This window comes from Eublepharis macularius, chromosome 13 (genome assembly GCF_028583425.1).
Source record: "Eublepharis macularius isolate TG4126 chromosome 13, MPM_Emac_v1.0, whole genome shotgun sequence".
NCBI lineage: Eukaryota > Metazoa > Chordata > Lepidosauria > Squamata > Eublepharidae > Eublepharis > Eublepharis macularius.
Genome location: NC_072802.1, coordinates 21,376,878 through 21,392,338, shown reverse-complemented (window position 1 = coordinate 21,392,338; position 15,461 = coordinate 21,376,878). Strand labels below are relative to the sequence as shown.

The 15,461-nt window shown below is 42.4% G+C and overlaps 1 protein-coding gene across 2 annotated transcripts in view; it reads right to left on the bottom strand.

Moving 5' to 3' along the window:
* Positions 1 to 15,461, bottom strand: part of DACH2 (dachshund family transcription factor 2) — a 433,444-nt gene that overhangs the window by 23,051 nt on the left and 394,932 nt on the right. For both annotated transcript variants that reach the window (XM_054996424.1, XM_054996425.1), the window contains 2 exons: positions 1,705 to 1,850; positions 35 to 182 (listed from right to left, as the gene is read on the bottom strand). In XM_054996424.1, the coding sequence (XP_054852399.1) occupies positions 35 to 182; positions 1,705 to 1,850 (294 nt within the window). The remainder of the gene's footprint in view (positions 1 to 34; positions 183 to 1,704; positions 1,851 to 15,461) is intronic.

The following is a 15,461-nucleotide window of genomic DNA, read 5'->3' as shown; positions in this document are numbered from 1 at the left end:
TGTGACAAATCCGGGACTCTCCCACCCCTCTTACCTCTGCTTTGCAGCTCAGCTGTCAGTTGCCTCTCCAGGCTCTCTCTCAATTCTCTTTCCCGGCACAGCTCCATCTTTAACTCTTTCTTTTCCTGCTGGATCTGTTTTTCCTGTACTCGGGCATTATCTACAGCAACTTTCAGCAACCCCTGTAAAGCAGGCATATGCAAAACCTACTGAAAATGGCATCTCGCAAATGACCCGCAAGCAAGGGGAGCAGAGAGTGGGTCTTAGGGAAACTATAAAAAAGACTTGGAGAAAATGAGCCCGGGCAAGGGAACATTTGCTGCTGTTTTATTTTTGTCTCTGTCAACTTGATGGCCATTCAGAAGCGCCCACTAGTTGACCTTATTGTCAGCGAAGCAAAACGTTAACTTCTAGGATGAAGAACAAGTTACCGTAAAAAGATTTCAGGAACCAGAGAGGGAGAGGATTCGGGCCATCGTGAATGAATGCTGCCTTTGCCAGCTCCTAGCACCAACATAAAACCCTTTTTGATGCTTAGAACGAGCCTGTTCCCCCCACACCCTACACCCACTCGCAGCAGCTCAGGTTCAGCACATCCAGTGGGCTGGGTGGCCAGAAGATGGCGATGGCAATGATAACGGTAAGCAGCCTAGGCTGGTTCCCCACCTGCTGCAGGCCGGCCGGCCAATGCCACGCATGCCTTGGTAACATCCAGAGGGGCCTACAGTAACCTGCTCTGTGCAGGGGTGCCCTTGATGATGGTTTGGAAACTTCAGCTGGTACAAAATACAGCACCCAGAGACCTGACTAGAGCTCATTGGAGGGACCATAAAAAACAAAGCAGTAGTCCCACTGTGCTAGCTTCCACTTTGCTTCAGAGCCCAACTCGGGGGGGGGGGATTCTTTACAGCCAGAGCAGTGCAAATCTTAAGCAGAGTTATACCTTTGTCAGCCCATTTACTTCCATGGGCTTAGAAGAGTGTAACCTTGCTTAGGTTTGCACTGTAAATAGTTTGGGTTCGAAATATCTGAAGGGCTGCCTGCTCCTATATCCAGTCTTCCCAAGCCCAATAGTCTGAAGCAGGGCTTTTTTCTGGGAAAAGAGGTAGTGGAACTCAGTGGGTTGCCCTCGGAGAAAATGGTCACATGGCTGGTGGCCCCGCCCCCTGATCTCCAGACAGAGGGGAGTTGAGATTGCCCTCCGCGCCGCCAGGGGGCGGAGCCACCAGCCATGTGACCATTTTCAAGAGGTTCCGGAAATCCGTTCCACCACGTTCCTGCTGAAAAAAAGCCCTGGTCTTAAGGGAAACTTCACTGTTAGAAGGTAGACTGACAGGCACCCAAATGATGGACTTTCGAAAGAAAAAGAAAACATTTTTAGTATGGAAAGCCTTTGAATTATGAGTTTAGCTGATACCTGTTTTTTATGCCAGGTAATGCAACCTATTAAAAATACTTTGGGCTTTTTTAGAGCTTATGTTACTTTCAATCTCTTGTCAGCCTGAGTGACTTTTTAAGATAGGAATGGGTCATGTCAATAGCCTAACACAAATAACCCTCCAAAATGGATACAGTGCCACTTGTGAGACCGATGCTGAGATAAGATGTGGTCCACGAGACGATGGGGCAATCAAGACATTTAGATCTCCCCCCCCCCAGGGCAAATTTGATGAGAAGATGGGAGACACCACTAGGATATTTTACCTGTATATTGGTTAACAGAGTTTCTACTGACGACAACCCATCAGCAAAGAGAAAAGGTGCGGGGAAGCCCGGCGGCAAAGCTTGTCCAGCCAGTTGAACTTTTTCCAAGGTTGGTTTCATGATTGGGATAGCAATCTGGACCTCTTCTGTAATAACAAGATAGAAAGGAAGGTGAGAAAATGTCCCTTCTAACCGTGCAGCATCTGACCACCAAGGAAACAACTGAAGCTGAGCTCAGATGAGCATCTAGGATAGAGAAAAGGCTCGCTAGAGGATGTCAAAATCTGGAGAGCTCACTTCAAGCACTCTCGAGGATGCCTGCCCAGCAAGATTGATGGCTTATTTGAACAGCAGAACATCTTGCTGGATAATATACAGCTTTGGACACTCTCTTGAGTTTCAACGAGAGCTTGAAATGCAGCGGGGGAAGATGCTGTTCGAGAAAAGGAATCGTAAAGCTGAGACCACAACGCCAGCTGTGCTATTCTCTGGATGATACCTAGTGACTTTTCCATGTAGTCCTCCCACTGGGAGGTTGTTTTTGAATCCTGGTCTGTGTGATTTAATCCTGTCGTAAAGAAGGATCAAATTGAAACTGTGTTCTGCCCTTTGCTAAGCAGCCATGAGTGCCACTTACAGGGAGATCTCCCTATGCATGGATAACGGGGAAAATTCACCACATGGTGACTTTTCCTCTGTCATATAAAATGACAGAAACTCACACTAAGAATGTCATTGTTAAAGCAATATTGGAAGTCACCAAAAGAAGCTGTTGCTACAACCCTGGCTCTTGTACTTTGAGCTTCTGCTCTTAGAAAAACCTAATACAAAATAAGATCTGATAGGGGTAAAAAAAAGATGCAGGTCTAAAGACCACAAGATAAAGTTTATTCAGTTTATATTTTGATTACAGGCAGAGTTATTCTGCAGAAAGAAAAACAACATTCTATGATTGGTATTAATTACCAATCATATCTGAAGTTTATACACTTTATTTGGATAGTTTTAAACTGTATCTTTGATTTATAAACCCACCCTGCCTCCAATAAGATCACAACAGAGGGTTACATGGATGTTAGTTTTGGATCGCCCTACAAATTTAACAGTTAAAGTCACTCACTCCCAGCCTTTGGTATTTAAGCAGGTGTTACCTGCTTACTTCTTTTTGGCCACAGGGGTAGAAACTTGCTTTTTTTAAAAAAGACAAGATTATCTGAATGCTGGATTTTGTTTTTGAACTACATGATCACAGATTACATACATCTTGAAAAGGTCTACGTTTCCACTAGTGCATGCTTTTTAAGTGCTACAAACGGGATTTAAAAAAAATGAAGATTGAATTCACCTGTCTATCATAAAGAGGAAAAAAATATGATTTGTTCAAAATGTATTTATAGGTTAGCAAAACGTCACTCAAACAATGTCAGAACACAACAGATAGTTCATACTAGTTTTGTTTAACATTTTTACTGAATATTTAATATTACAGAATTATACCTAATAGTATACCTTTCACTGAACTCCTTTTCAATGACTACTTGCTGTTTGTTAACTCCATAATAAACCATACAAAGAATTTTTAAAAATCAGTTGCTTTTACTTTGTTTCATTCTACAACGGCCTGATGACCTTCTTCTGGTGTACGGAATAGCTCTGTGTCCTGACCTGGATGGTCCAGACAAGCTCAGTCTCATCAGATCTCAGAAGCTAAGCAGGGTCAGCCCTGTTTAGTAATTGGATGAAAGCTCATTAAGGAAGACAGGGGTTGCGATGCAGAGGCAGGCAACGCCAAACCACCTCTTAGCCTCTTGCCTTGAACACCCCAGTATGGGTTGCCATTAAGTCAGCTATGACTTGTTGGCACTTTCCACCCCCACCAATAGCTGTGTGGTGGTTTGAGTGGGGTGAATGAATTTATGGACTATACTACCACATGATGAGGTGTTAGCAGCTACCATATACAGAGGGAGATATGTGTATGTTGGTTTATCAAACAGGTATTAGGCATGACGACTACATGGAACCTCCATGTTAAAAGGCAGCATGCTTCCAGATATACCAGATGATTTCCTACCAGGGCTAATCATCTGCTATTCACAGCATACTGCCTCTGAACATGGAGGCTCCATGTAGCTGTCATGGTGAACTGCCAGTTTGAATGACAAATATAATATAAAGGCTGCATAACCCTGTCCCTTCCTATCAGTCTAACTGCCTTTCCCCCCGGATTCTTTTATACTCACAGGATCCCCCCCACCCCCGCCGTGGATGAAAGCTTAACTCAAGGAGGATGATTTTGAGCTGAAAAATAACAAGGGGGGGGAATAAGCATGTCTCCTTAATGTGCCTTTCTTCTGCTCAGTCTCTTTCAAGCTGCTTTGAGCTTTTTTAAAAAAGAGGAAGAGATGGTGAGAGTATTAGAAATCCATGAAAAGAGTAGTTTCTGTATGTTATTTATTTCTGCCCTTCATTCTTCTCTTATGGGACACCAACAGCTTCTAACATCTTTCCCCTTCTTCCATTTTATCCTCACAACCACCCTGTGAGGTAGGTTAGGCTGAGAGACAGTCACTGGCCCAAGGGAGCTTCCACGGTAGAGTGGGGACTCCCGAATTCAAATTCGACACTCTAACCACTATACCATACCACAAATTTGGGCTGTAAAATGCCCCCCCCAATGGGGACACACTTCACGTGGGAATGGAAACTCCAGAGCACTTACGGAGCTCCTCTATCTGCAACGGCTTCCCCGTACTTTTCATTCATTCACAGAGCTGCCCACTCAGTCAAGCGAATGACAAAGAGCATATATGCAAAAGCCAGATCAGTTCAATTAATTTTGCGTTACTCAGTGTGAACAGAAGCTCCTGGAGGCATCTTACAGAGCATTACTGGTTTGTTTCTGGTTACCTGACATATAACCCAGAAGCGACAATCACTTTTTCATATTATTGAATCTCTGCTTAGGGAGTGTTTTGCATTCATTCGGAGCATATTAAGTGCCAATGATTACTTGGAGTCATTCGTAAGAGTCTGTCTCATTATGTCAATTCTGTTAATATTTCAGAAGAAGGTATCACCAATCTCTCCCCCCTCACTCCCCAAACAGTCCTCTAGTTACACATGAGAACACAGAGTTCTCACCGAGTCAAAGACAATATACAATTTCTTGTGTTTAAATATTTCATATTAAGGGTCAAGTTCCTAAAATTAATTGCTTGCTTGCATGAGCTACTGGTGCCAAAATCACTCCTCTGTGAAGCACAGTAAACAAAACAGATCTTGGAACATAAAGGGTGGGGGGAGAGAGAAAGAGAGCGCAATGAATGAATTGTGTATAAACTGCTTAAAACAATCTAGCAGCCTGAACTGTTTGAGAAACGGGTTGGGGGTGGAGAGTAATGCCATTAAAATGGCCAAAAGGAAAATTCATATTGACTGCACAGACGGGGCGTACGGTCTATGGTTTGTAATGTCGCCGTAGAGTAGATTGAAGTTTCAAAATGGTATTAGTCTTCTTTAAAGAGATAGACACGGCTAAATTAGGTGCTGCTGGCTGCGGTGAGGATCAAATGCAAAAAGAAATCATATTTCACCAGAGCTAGTCAACAGCAGGAAAATAAATAGAAATATAAGAGCTATACAGGCAATGATTCATTTTGATAATCTGGCCCAGGAGAGACACAGAGAGACAGCATCCAGATCTCAGCTCCTACCAAAAGACAAATAGGACACGGAGGGTGGGAATTGGGATGACAGCCTAGCAGAGGTCACATCGATTTTCAGCAGCCGTTTTCACACAGATGAGATAACCCTGCACTCCATTTGGCCCATTGTTCATATCCTACCTGTCTCACAAGCCATAAATTTCCAAGTCTCCGAAAAAAGGGGCAGTAAAGAAGAAGGATTCTACTTATGACTTCTTATGATTAAGTTTTTGTGCTAACCAAACATGCTTTCTCGACCAAGGTCACATTGCATGTTAAAGTCCGTAATAGCAGGGAAAGACTGGCGGCGGGGGGGGGGGGGAGAGTATTATGGTTTAGCGTATATGGGTGGAGGAAGGGAAAGAACACACAACCACCCCTGTCAAATAATCCATCATTTTTTTCCCTGATTGAAATCACACACTGCGAAGATGAATGATATAAGCATTAGAAATCTATTTCAATCTTGTAATAGGTCTTCACATCTGAATGGTGTCTACCTTTGGGGGGGGGGGTGCTTTCTGCAGAAGTGCACAGAAAAGCAGAAATGTATTAAGACCTTTCAAAAAAGAAGAAATCTTAATTGGCAAAGCAATCACAAACAATCGCAGAGAGTTAATATTGTTCTTTCTCTGGAGATGGGAAACAAAGGTTTTGCAAGGCACTGACTCCTAGATGTCAGGACATAGATATCTCAAAACAGAACAAAACAAAGCAAGCTTCATTTGCACACGCATGGAACACAACCAAAGAAACAAGAAATAAAGCGAGAACAACTGTTACCTAAGCAAGGGCACGGGCGACATTTCCATTTATTGAAGCAAAGTGAAAACTGCTTTTATGGAGCTTGTTTGTTAAATCTGCCATAGCTTGTAATAACATCCTGGAATCTATTTAGAGGGCATCCTTTTAATTTCTAGCATGGAGCACAGATGAATAGGCAGCCAGGCAGGTTTTTTAAAAAATTACATTTGCAGGGAATATAAAGTGAAATGCCTGGGAATGAATGGGATATAACCTCTGAAACGATACTGAAGGCTGTTAAAAACAATGTGGGGATGCAATACATCATGACGTTCTCATTCAAATAAACATGAAATAAATGGAGAGGGGCCATGGCTCAGTGGCACAGCATCTGCTTGGCATACAGAAGATCCCAGGTTCATTCCCTGGCCTCTCCAGTTAAAAAAATCTCAGGTAGCAGAGGCATCAATGGTACACTGGACTGACTTAGTATAAGGCGGTTTTTCCATATGAAATTATTTCCGGTATGTATGTAGTATCCCTGGTTTTCCCTTTGCTTCAGTTTAAGAATGCAATCACAGAGAGATAGATGTCTCCTCCATAGAAGTGACTGGGGGACATAGAAATGACTCCTGCTTGGGCCAAAGTCCTGAATAAATTAGTATTCATGGGTAGAGATGGGCAAGAACCGAAATATGAACCAAAGTTCATGACGAACCAGGCTGGTTCGTGGTTCACGAACCGGCAGTTTGTCAGAGCCCATTTCTGACGAACTGCCATGAACTTTAGGCTGGTTCGTTTGGTTCGGTTTTTTGGTTCGTTGCTGCAGACAGCCTGGCGCTGCTCAATCAGTTTCCTAGACAACAGGGGATGGACTTCCTGCAGACCTTCTGCTGACCTGGAAGTGGCCTTCTGCTAGCCAGGAAGTGACCTCCTGCTGACCCGGAAATGATGATTTGCTGACCTGGTTGTGACATTTTCACGAACCAAACGAACCGGTTTGTGAACCAGGGCAGGTTCGTGAAAGTTCGTGGTTCATGAAATGTGCCGAATCACAAACTGCACGGTTTGGTTTTTCTCTGGTTCGTGCCCATCTCTATTCACGGGTCAGTTCTACCCAGCACCATCTAATTTAACCCAGTCTCCCCAAATCCTGCACCAAATGCAATCAAGAGGTCTTAACCACTTTCTTTCTCCCTAACCCTTTTTACCATTCAGCTGGCAGGGAAAGATTGTGAACGATTCTGTGATTATAAAAGGTATAATGTGGCTTGTTTAAAAAAGGGATGTTCATATGCATCTATGAGATGCTGATGTCCCACATTATTCTAAAGCTCACTTTTGTTTAAACACGGCACTTTCAATATTTCCTTTCTCTATTACTGTCAGCAGATCCTCCTATCAAGAGACTTTCCTGAAAGAAAAGTCCTTTGAGGGCATCTCCTCCCCGCTCCCACCTCTTCTTGCCATGATTTCATGGAACTTTTACATACATTTTTGGATCTTCAAGGACAGGCCTTTCTACGTTCAATGACTTACTTGCTCCACTTCCTCCTCTTTCATTGCCTCTCTGCCTGGAGGTGAGCTGTTCTTTTCATCAATGAGAAAGAAGGATGGTTCCTCCTAACCTGGCAGAAGTTGAGACGCCCAAAATTTACAGCTTTAACCTTGCAATTCAGTTGCCTCATTTAAAATCCTGGCTGATCTTAATTACACCTTCTGAATGCAAAAGGGTCAAAATGAATGCCATTTGAGGAATAGCTGATTAATCCGTTGGCTGAGTTTTAAATCAAACTTTGGAATCAGTTTTAAAGGTATGATTTATATTGTCTGATGTCTCGTGCCTCCTTTTCTCTTTTTTTCTTGTCTGGTAGTGCAATCTGTGATTCTGCTTCTATGTTAGATATGCAGTTCCAGAGCATCCTAAAACCTCGGCAACTAATGTAAAACTAGAGAAGCAACTAACCTGTGCATTAGCTTACCTGCTGCTTCACTTAGGTTTGCTCAACCATTAAGTCTAAAGACCAAGGTTTTTTTTTTAATTCCAATTTTGAGTAAGATGCAAATATGGAATTGTTTTCCCCATTGGGTCTGTGCATGCAGAGGCTGGTGGGGATAACAAATTAATCCCAGAAGCACCTTCTCTCAAATACAGCCTTTCCCGTGTGCAATGACAATTTATTTTAAGCACCTATCAGCTTAAGGGTAGCAGTGACAGGCAAAGGGGGTGGGGGGTGGGGAAGGGAAATTACTCTGTTATACAGCCAAGATTATGGAACCTTCTCCTTATTCCCCAAGAACCCTTCCAGATTCTGGAGCCCATATTGTTACAAACAGGCCCCCTGAAACTTTTTTTAAATATAAAAAGTCAGATTAGAATTCAATTGCTGAATGTGAGTTCAAGCGGCAATTAGCGCTTGGCAATGGTTGCAGTTGCAACTTGTTGCTTAATTAGATTTTCAATATTTTGACTGCTTTGGTAATAATGATGATTTGTTGATCTTATTGATGGTTTCCGGCTTGGGAATGTTTTACCAAAATGTGAGTTTTCAAAAATTAAAATAAACAAATAAAATGCTTGAACAGGCAAAAAAAATATTTTTTTTAAATCCCAAATTCTTTTTTTTAATGGTAAAAAAGACTCAGTGAAGGTAAGCACCAGTAGACGGGTGCTTACCTTCCAATAATACCTTTCCAATAATAAACAAGAAATCAATGGAGGCAAGGACAGACAGATGGCTCAATTGGTAGCACTTGCGTTCTCCTGAGCAATTCTAGTCAAAAGAGCTTTATTTTAAATAAACAAATAAATAAATAAAATAAACAAAATAAAACAGCCATTTCAAAAGTAGCTAGGCAATAGTACAAAGTTACCCTGGAATGGAGAATTATACCAGTAGAATGTAAAATGACAATTTTATACTCACAGGATGATTCATCCACTTGTTAGCAGCGATGCTTAGATAATTTATACAGGCATGACATTTACATCAATGTGGCTCTCATTAATAACAGAGAAAATTATACCTATTTATAACTGGTATATATTTACAATATACTTTGATGCCATAAGTTACTGTCAACAGAGTTTTTAAAGAAATATATTATTCTGATTTAAACCTTCCAGGTAGGGAGGAGGCGGTGGGGGGAAGAAACACCAGCCTTCCACTTAGAGATAAGAATTATTAGGCAATAAGAAAGAGATGTAATTCATTCTGTAGATGAAAAGCATCAAAAAAGCAAAGTCACAAAAATGACTATTTTTTTAAAAAACGAAGTATTTAAGTTATTGGCAAACTTAAAAATCCATTTTACAAAACCTACATGGAAATCATTAAGGTTTTATTTATTTACTTTAAAAATATATAGCCTGCGTTCCCAGCATGTGTTGAAAGCATCTTAATTGTAAGCAGAGAAAAAAAATAAAAAATACAAAAACAGTATAGTTAATATTGGTAGCTCAGCCACTCAAAAACAATTCCTTTAAGAGGATATCTCAAAGACCACATGAAATCAGAAGGACTTTTCAAAATGTTAACAGTCCCTCAATTCTAAAGGAAGATCATTCCAAAGCCTTGGGGCCAAAGCTGTAAAGGCCCCGTTTCTAGCAGCATATGATGTTTCTGGTGGAGTAGAATTTGTGCACTGGCCTTCAGCCATCACCCACAGTTATCTTCATATATAATCTAGAATTACTAACATAATTACAGAATAAAAGGGACAAAGAGGTTATTGCGATGCTTCCTGCTGCAAGACAACATCCTCTGCCCACCATCTTCTCTCCTGCCCCCAAAACCAACCTACAAAATCCAATCCTCCATTAACAGGTATGTCAACTTTTGGGTGACTGTAGAAAAACATCTCCAGATTTTCGAAGGAGGGCCAAACACCTGTAGGATCATTAAGCAATCTGATTTGGATATCCTCAAGGTTTAGGAGTTTCCATCAGACTGGAATTTTACTTTATTTTAGCAGAGTGGGTGTCTGTAGTCCTAGCCCAACAGTCTAGCTTACTGGACCTCTAGACCAATCTGGCATTCCATGTAAACGCAGAACAGTATCCACGTTGCTTGCTATAACCGTATTATATGTACGGCAGATGTTTTTTGTTCAAAGAGGGGTGGGATCTATGTAAGACTGACATCTCTAAAAGGCAGGGAATGAAGGGTTAAAAGGACTGACATCCTTTAGACCAGTCCTCTTGCTTCTGTCCTCTAAATTTCTCTTCCACCCACAGAACTTCTCATTTTTGCCTTTTTTTTCAGCTGAACTAAGATTTTTTTTTTGTTTCCCACTGAGATTTTAAAAACTCTCATATGGGTAGGTGAAAGTTGCCAAGCGGGGGAAAAAATCTTGAGTTTCCTTGGCAGATTCAGCCTTTCCATATTAATGGTGCGATGATTCCCCCCCTCAACTATTTTGTTGCAAATATTTATGACTCCATATGGAACAACAGATGTTCAAGGAAATGCATGGCAGAGAAGACTTCATTTTCAGCAATTATCCCGCTACTTGTTGTCACACTGTAGGTGGTTTTAGTGCATCTCTTTAAAAACCACCCGGTCCCTCTCACATGCTGTAAGGACATCAGCTGAGACTGTTATGCCCTCATCTCCTCCTCCTGAAATACTGAAATACATTCGCTTGGAAAGAAACAATATTCAATTCACTGGAGCTCAGTTCTAATGTCTGAGCAGCGTGCTGCCTGGTTGGGACTGGGAAAGAGGCACGGTATCCAGCCCAATTCCCTTACCTCACCCTACTTCTTGTAGCCCCGCCCCACACAGAATTCTCTAACTGTGGACCAAATGTCACATGTCCTTTTTGTACCTGAGTGATGCTACCAGAGCAATAAAGTAAATCTCTGCTTAAGCATAGGAGGTTTACACCTACTTAGAAAGGGATTCTCAAAAGATGTCCTTTAGGCATAATAACCTGGATTGGGATGGGTGGATCAGTCTTGATTGGTGAATATGTAAATGTTCGGCCATCCTAAGCTCTCTTCCCCTCATGGACCCAGTCCCAATCTGGGCCCTACATAGCTGCTGCTGCCTTTAAAAAACCCCGGGGCCAGGATGCCAAGCCGTGGTTCTGCAGTAATTGAACCCATTCCTATTGCGGAGTGGTCTTCCACTGTGCAAAACTTTCCACTGGTGCAAGGAGCTTATGTTCACTGAAGGTCAGCATTTTTCAATGCACCAAAAAGTGCCTAGTGCTGGAGAAAAACACTGCTATGAAGAACCATCTCCATAATGGATGAAGAGGGGCGTCGACAGAAGCAAGGCTTAGGATCCAAGTCTGGGGGGGGGGGGGTAATGTGTGATCCTTACTATGACGTATACTCCCCCTCCTAATTTTTTCAATTAAATCACAATAGAGGGATTGGAAACACAATGCTTTGGCTTTTTCTTTTCTTTTACAATTTAACCTTTAATGTATTCGGTCCAAGAGTAGGTTTTGGACTCTGATTTTCCTTATCTCCCTCTCTACTTGGGAGGGGTCCTAGCCCAGATATGTGTCTGTATGCTTCCTCCTCTTGGATAAATAGAGGCGCCAAGTGGTTGTTCCAGGTTGGGAAAACATTCTCAAGCCAAATTGGGGCCAAATCAGGTGTTTATTCATGGAACTCTTAGTGTCTGGCGAGGACTGGCCCTAAAAATTCATGACTGAAAAAGCTCTGCAGCCATGATATGATACGATACCTGATGATGGTGTTTTAATTTTAAAATTTTATTAATTCACCATTGCAATTGCATTTTTTAAATTTTTGACTGGAAGTTATTTAAAACAATAGCAAAAGGGAGAAAAGCTAAATTCTCTGTTCAACATCAAAGAGAGCATATTCAGAGCAACTCTTAGCACAGCAGTCTAAAGAGAACTGAGCAGGAAGTGTACACAGAGGCACCAAATTCTCCTCTCAGTGGAGTTGATTTTGAGATCAATTCAATGGCTCATGCTTGAGAATGTTCCAAAGCTGTATTTTCTGTGCAGAAGTATCCAAATGTGCAACCTGCCGTGGGGGGAACTATAGGGACAAAACTCCTGGGTGCACAGAATCTGACAAGTCATGTTATTTGCTTTCACGTGTTATTTGGCTTGGGCCTGGGTGGTACTGAGGAGGGGGAGAGAAGAGATGGGCTCTGGGAATCTGTGTGGAGACCCATCATAGCTTCCCACTGTTATGCATATGGAGGACTGCGCCGGGACCAAGAAGAATGGTTATGGGAAAAGATCATGTTCAGACCAATCTAACAATCTCACAAACTTTAACACGATTGTTAAACTGCACTTCTTAACATATTAGCAAATATATGGATACATTAAACCCTTTGAACCCTGCCCCCCCCAAATCCTTGAAGCTGATAGGAAACGGTGTTTCCTACTTCCTGTTTTATTACGGTTTATTTTACAACTGTATTAAATAGGTTATAAAGGACAATTCTGCTATTATATCCTTCCCTGCTTAGACTTAATAAATATTATATCCCACACCATCCATTAAAGCCAAGCAGTGGAGAAAATAAGTGAGCTAGTAATCTCCTCCGCAGATGTAAAATACCCTTAATAAACTTGGGGTGTATAACAGTCAGGAACAAATTACTCATGTCTGCTTTAATAAAATAGTACCCTTAAAGTAGTATTACTCTTAAAGTACTGACATTCCCACTGGCACAACGAGCAGATCCTTTCAAAGCAACACCGCTTGTTAAAAACGGCAAGATATCTTTCTGCAATAGAGAGTTTGTGTCCGAGCAGATACAAGGTTTGTTGAGAAAGCATCCAGGGAGCAATAAAGCTGATGGGAAGCATATTTCTCGGTGGTATTTTAGCACTGTGAAAAATTCAATCACGGGGAAAAAATGTTTTGCTGTAAACATTTGAAGAGTCATATAAAAGCAATAGCTTCTCCACAGCACCTGCTTAAATAATTTTAAGAGGCAAAATACAACCCACCCCCCAATCTTTGAAAAGCCATCTGAGACCGTTTCCTATTAATAACCCTAAAGGGATCAAGACAGGACCGTTGTAGTGATCACGTATAATTATCAGTCAAAATAAAGGATCTTTGACCAATCGTGCTCATCTGTTCAGGAACCATGGATCTTCCAAAATTATCCAACAGAAATATGACTAAGATGTGTGAATTCTAACTCACACACTGCAATCATAAGCAACAAGACACCTTTCTAAGTCCACTTAAGTCGATGGGCTTAGAAGGGCGTAATTCTGTTTTGGGCTGTATTGCCAGGGTCTATGGCAGCGGCTGCTGGCATAAGAATGCAAGAACTGTGTAACTGGATCAGACCAAAGGTCCATCTGATCGAACATCCTGTTTCTCACACCGGACAATGTTCTTGGGGAGCCCATGAGCAGGGCATGAAGACAATAGCTTTCCATCTCTGTCTTCCAGCACCTGATATTCAGATGCTTTAGAACAGAGATTCTATTTGTCCTTCATGGGTTTATTTAATCTGTTGTGAGTATATAAGAGCCTTTTATAAAAATACAAGAGCCTTGCTGGCTTGGACCAAAGGCTCAGCATCCCAGTCTGGTTGCTTCTGGGAAGCCCACAAACAGGGTATTGATAGCACCATCCACCAGAGGTATACAGCCCTTGTACGTGGCTAGCAGCCATTTATATGCTAAAGGCGAACAACGTGTGAATCTGAATAAAAGTGACACCTGCCCCACCACAAAAACAAGCAATTGCTTACCTAACCCAGATTTCACTGAAATCAAGCTCAGCCAGGGTCTTGGGCTCAATAATCAAATATGAATTTATCTGTATCATTATTAATTTAGAAAGTTACTATTTTAACTTTATTCATCTAAAGATAACGATTGCTGGGGACAACCATGACTAAGATTCAACTTGGCTTAAACATGTCAGCTGAAGAGTACAGACTCCCAATATTTGTTTAAATAGCCTGCTCCTGGGCCGTTTCCAGATGGCTTACCTGCCTCCGGAACGTTGCGTCATCTTGCGGGGTAAACACGAAATATCGCATTTTCTCGCGCGAGTTTTGCGCAATGTCACGCAAAACTCGCGCGAGAAAACGCGATATTGCGTGTTTTCCCCGCAAGATGGCGCAACGTCCCGGAGGCAGGTAAGCCATCTGGAAACGGCCCTGGACTATTTTAATGACTTTTTAAAAATGATTATTGATTTTACGTTTTTGTGACTTTTAATGAATTTTTTGAATGTTGATAGCCGCCCTGAGCCCATCTGTGGGGAGGGTGGGGTATAAATCAAATCAAATCAAATCAAATCAAATCAAATCAAATCAAATCAAATCAAATCAAATCAAATCAAATCAAATCAAATCAAATCAATAAATAATAAGAGTGAGAGCTAGCCTTATTCTGGCTCCTGTCAACTCTCAGTGGGGAGATGGCGGCTACGTAGCAAGGTTGCCATCCGGCTTCAGAAGAAGAAACATTTTTTATCCTGTGAACAAGGTCTAAACAGAGAAGGGGAATCGAGTACACGTGACCAAGGGTGGGGCTGCAAGCTCATGGCCATTGTGTGGCCGCTTTGTATCTCATGACTTGTGAAAAAAGGAATGAGGTGGATGGGTTCTTTAGCAAGTCTGAGCTGGCCCCAGAGAAAGGAGAGCAGTTTTGTGTAACCTGTGAAGGGCCAAATCACGCAATCAGAGAATTAGAAAAGAGCAAGAGTCCAGTAGCACCTGTAAGACTAACAAAATTTGTTGAAGGTATGAGCTTTCGTGAGTCACAGGTCACTTCTTCACACCAGAGCTGTGACTAATGAAAGCTCATACCTTACCTCAAATTCTGTTAGTCTTTTAGGTGTTACTGGACTCTTGCTGTTTTGGGGTGGGTGGTAAGGCAGGACTTCAATTTGCACGGCACCTTTTTTAAAAAAAAGTTTGAGCATGTTTAGTAACATTTTTACGTTACTACATCTTCTGACCGACAAGGCCCCCCATGCCACCTTCAACCACCCACCCCACTCATCACAGGGGTAAGGCACAGTTGGGGGGGGTGCAGACTCATACCCACCCCGGATCAGCTGAGACGCGCTGAGCTGTGGCTTGGCCGGGCGCGCCCATTCTCCTGCTCTGCGAGCTGCCCCAGCTGAGCCCCGGCTCACTGCACACTCAACTGAGACACACAGAGCTGCGGTTTGGCTGGGGCGCCCGCTCTCCTGCTCTGCAGCCTGGCTGTGGAGCAGGAGAGCGGGTGCCCCACCCAAGCCACAGCTCAGGGTGTCTCATCTGAACCGGGGGGTGGGTATGAGTCTGCTCCCCCCGTGCCTTACCCCTGGGAAGAGTAGGGTGGGGT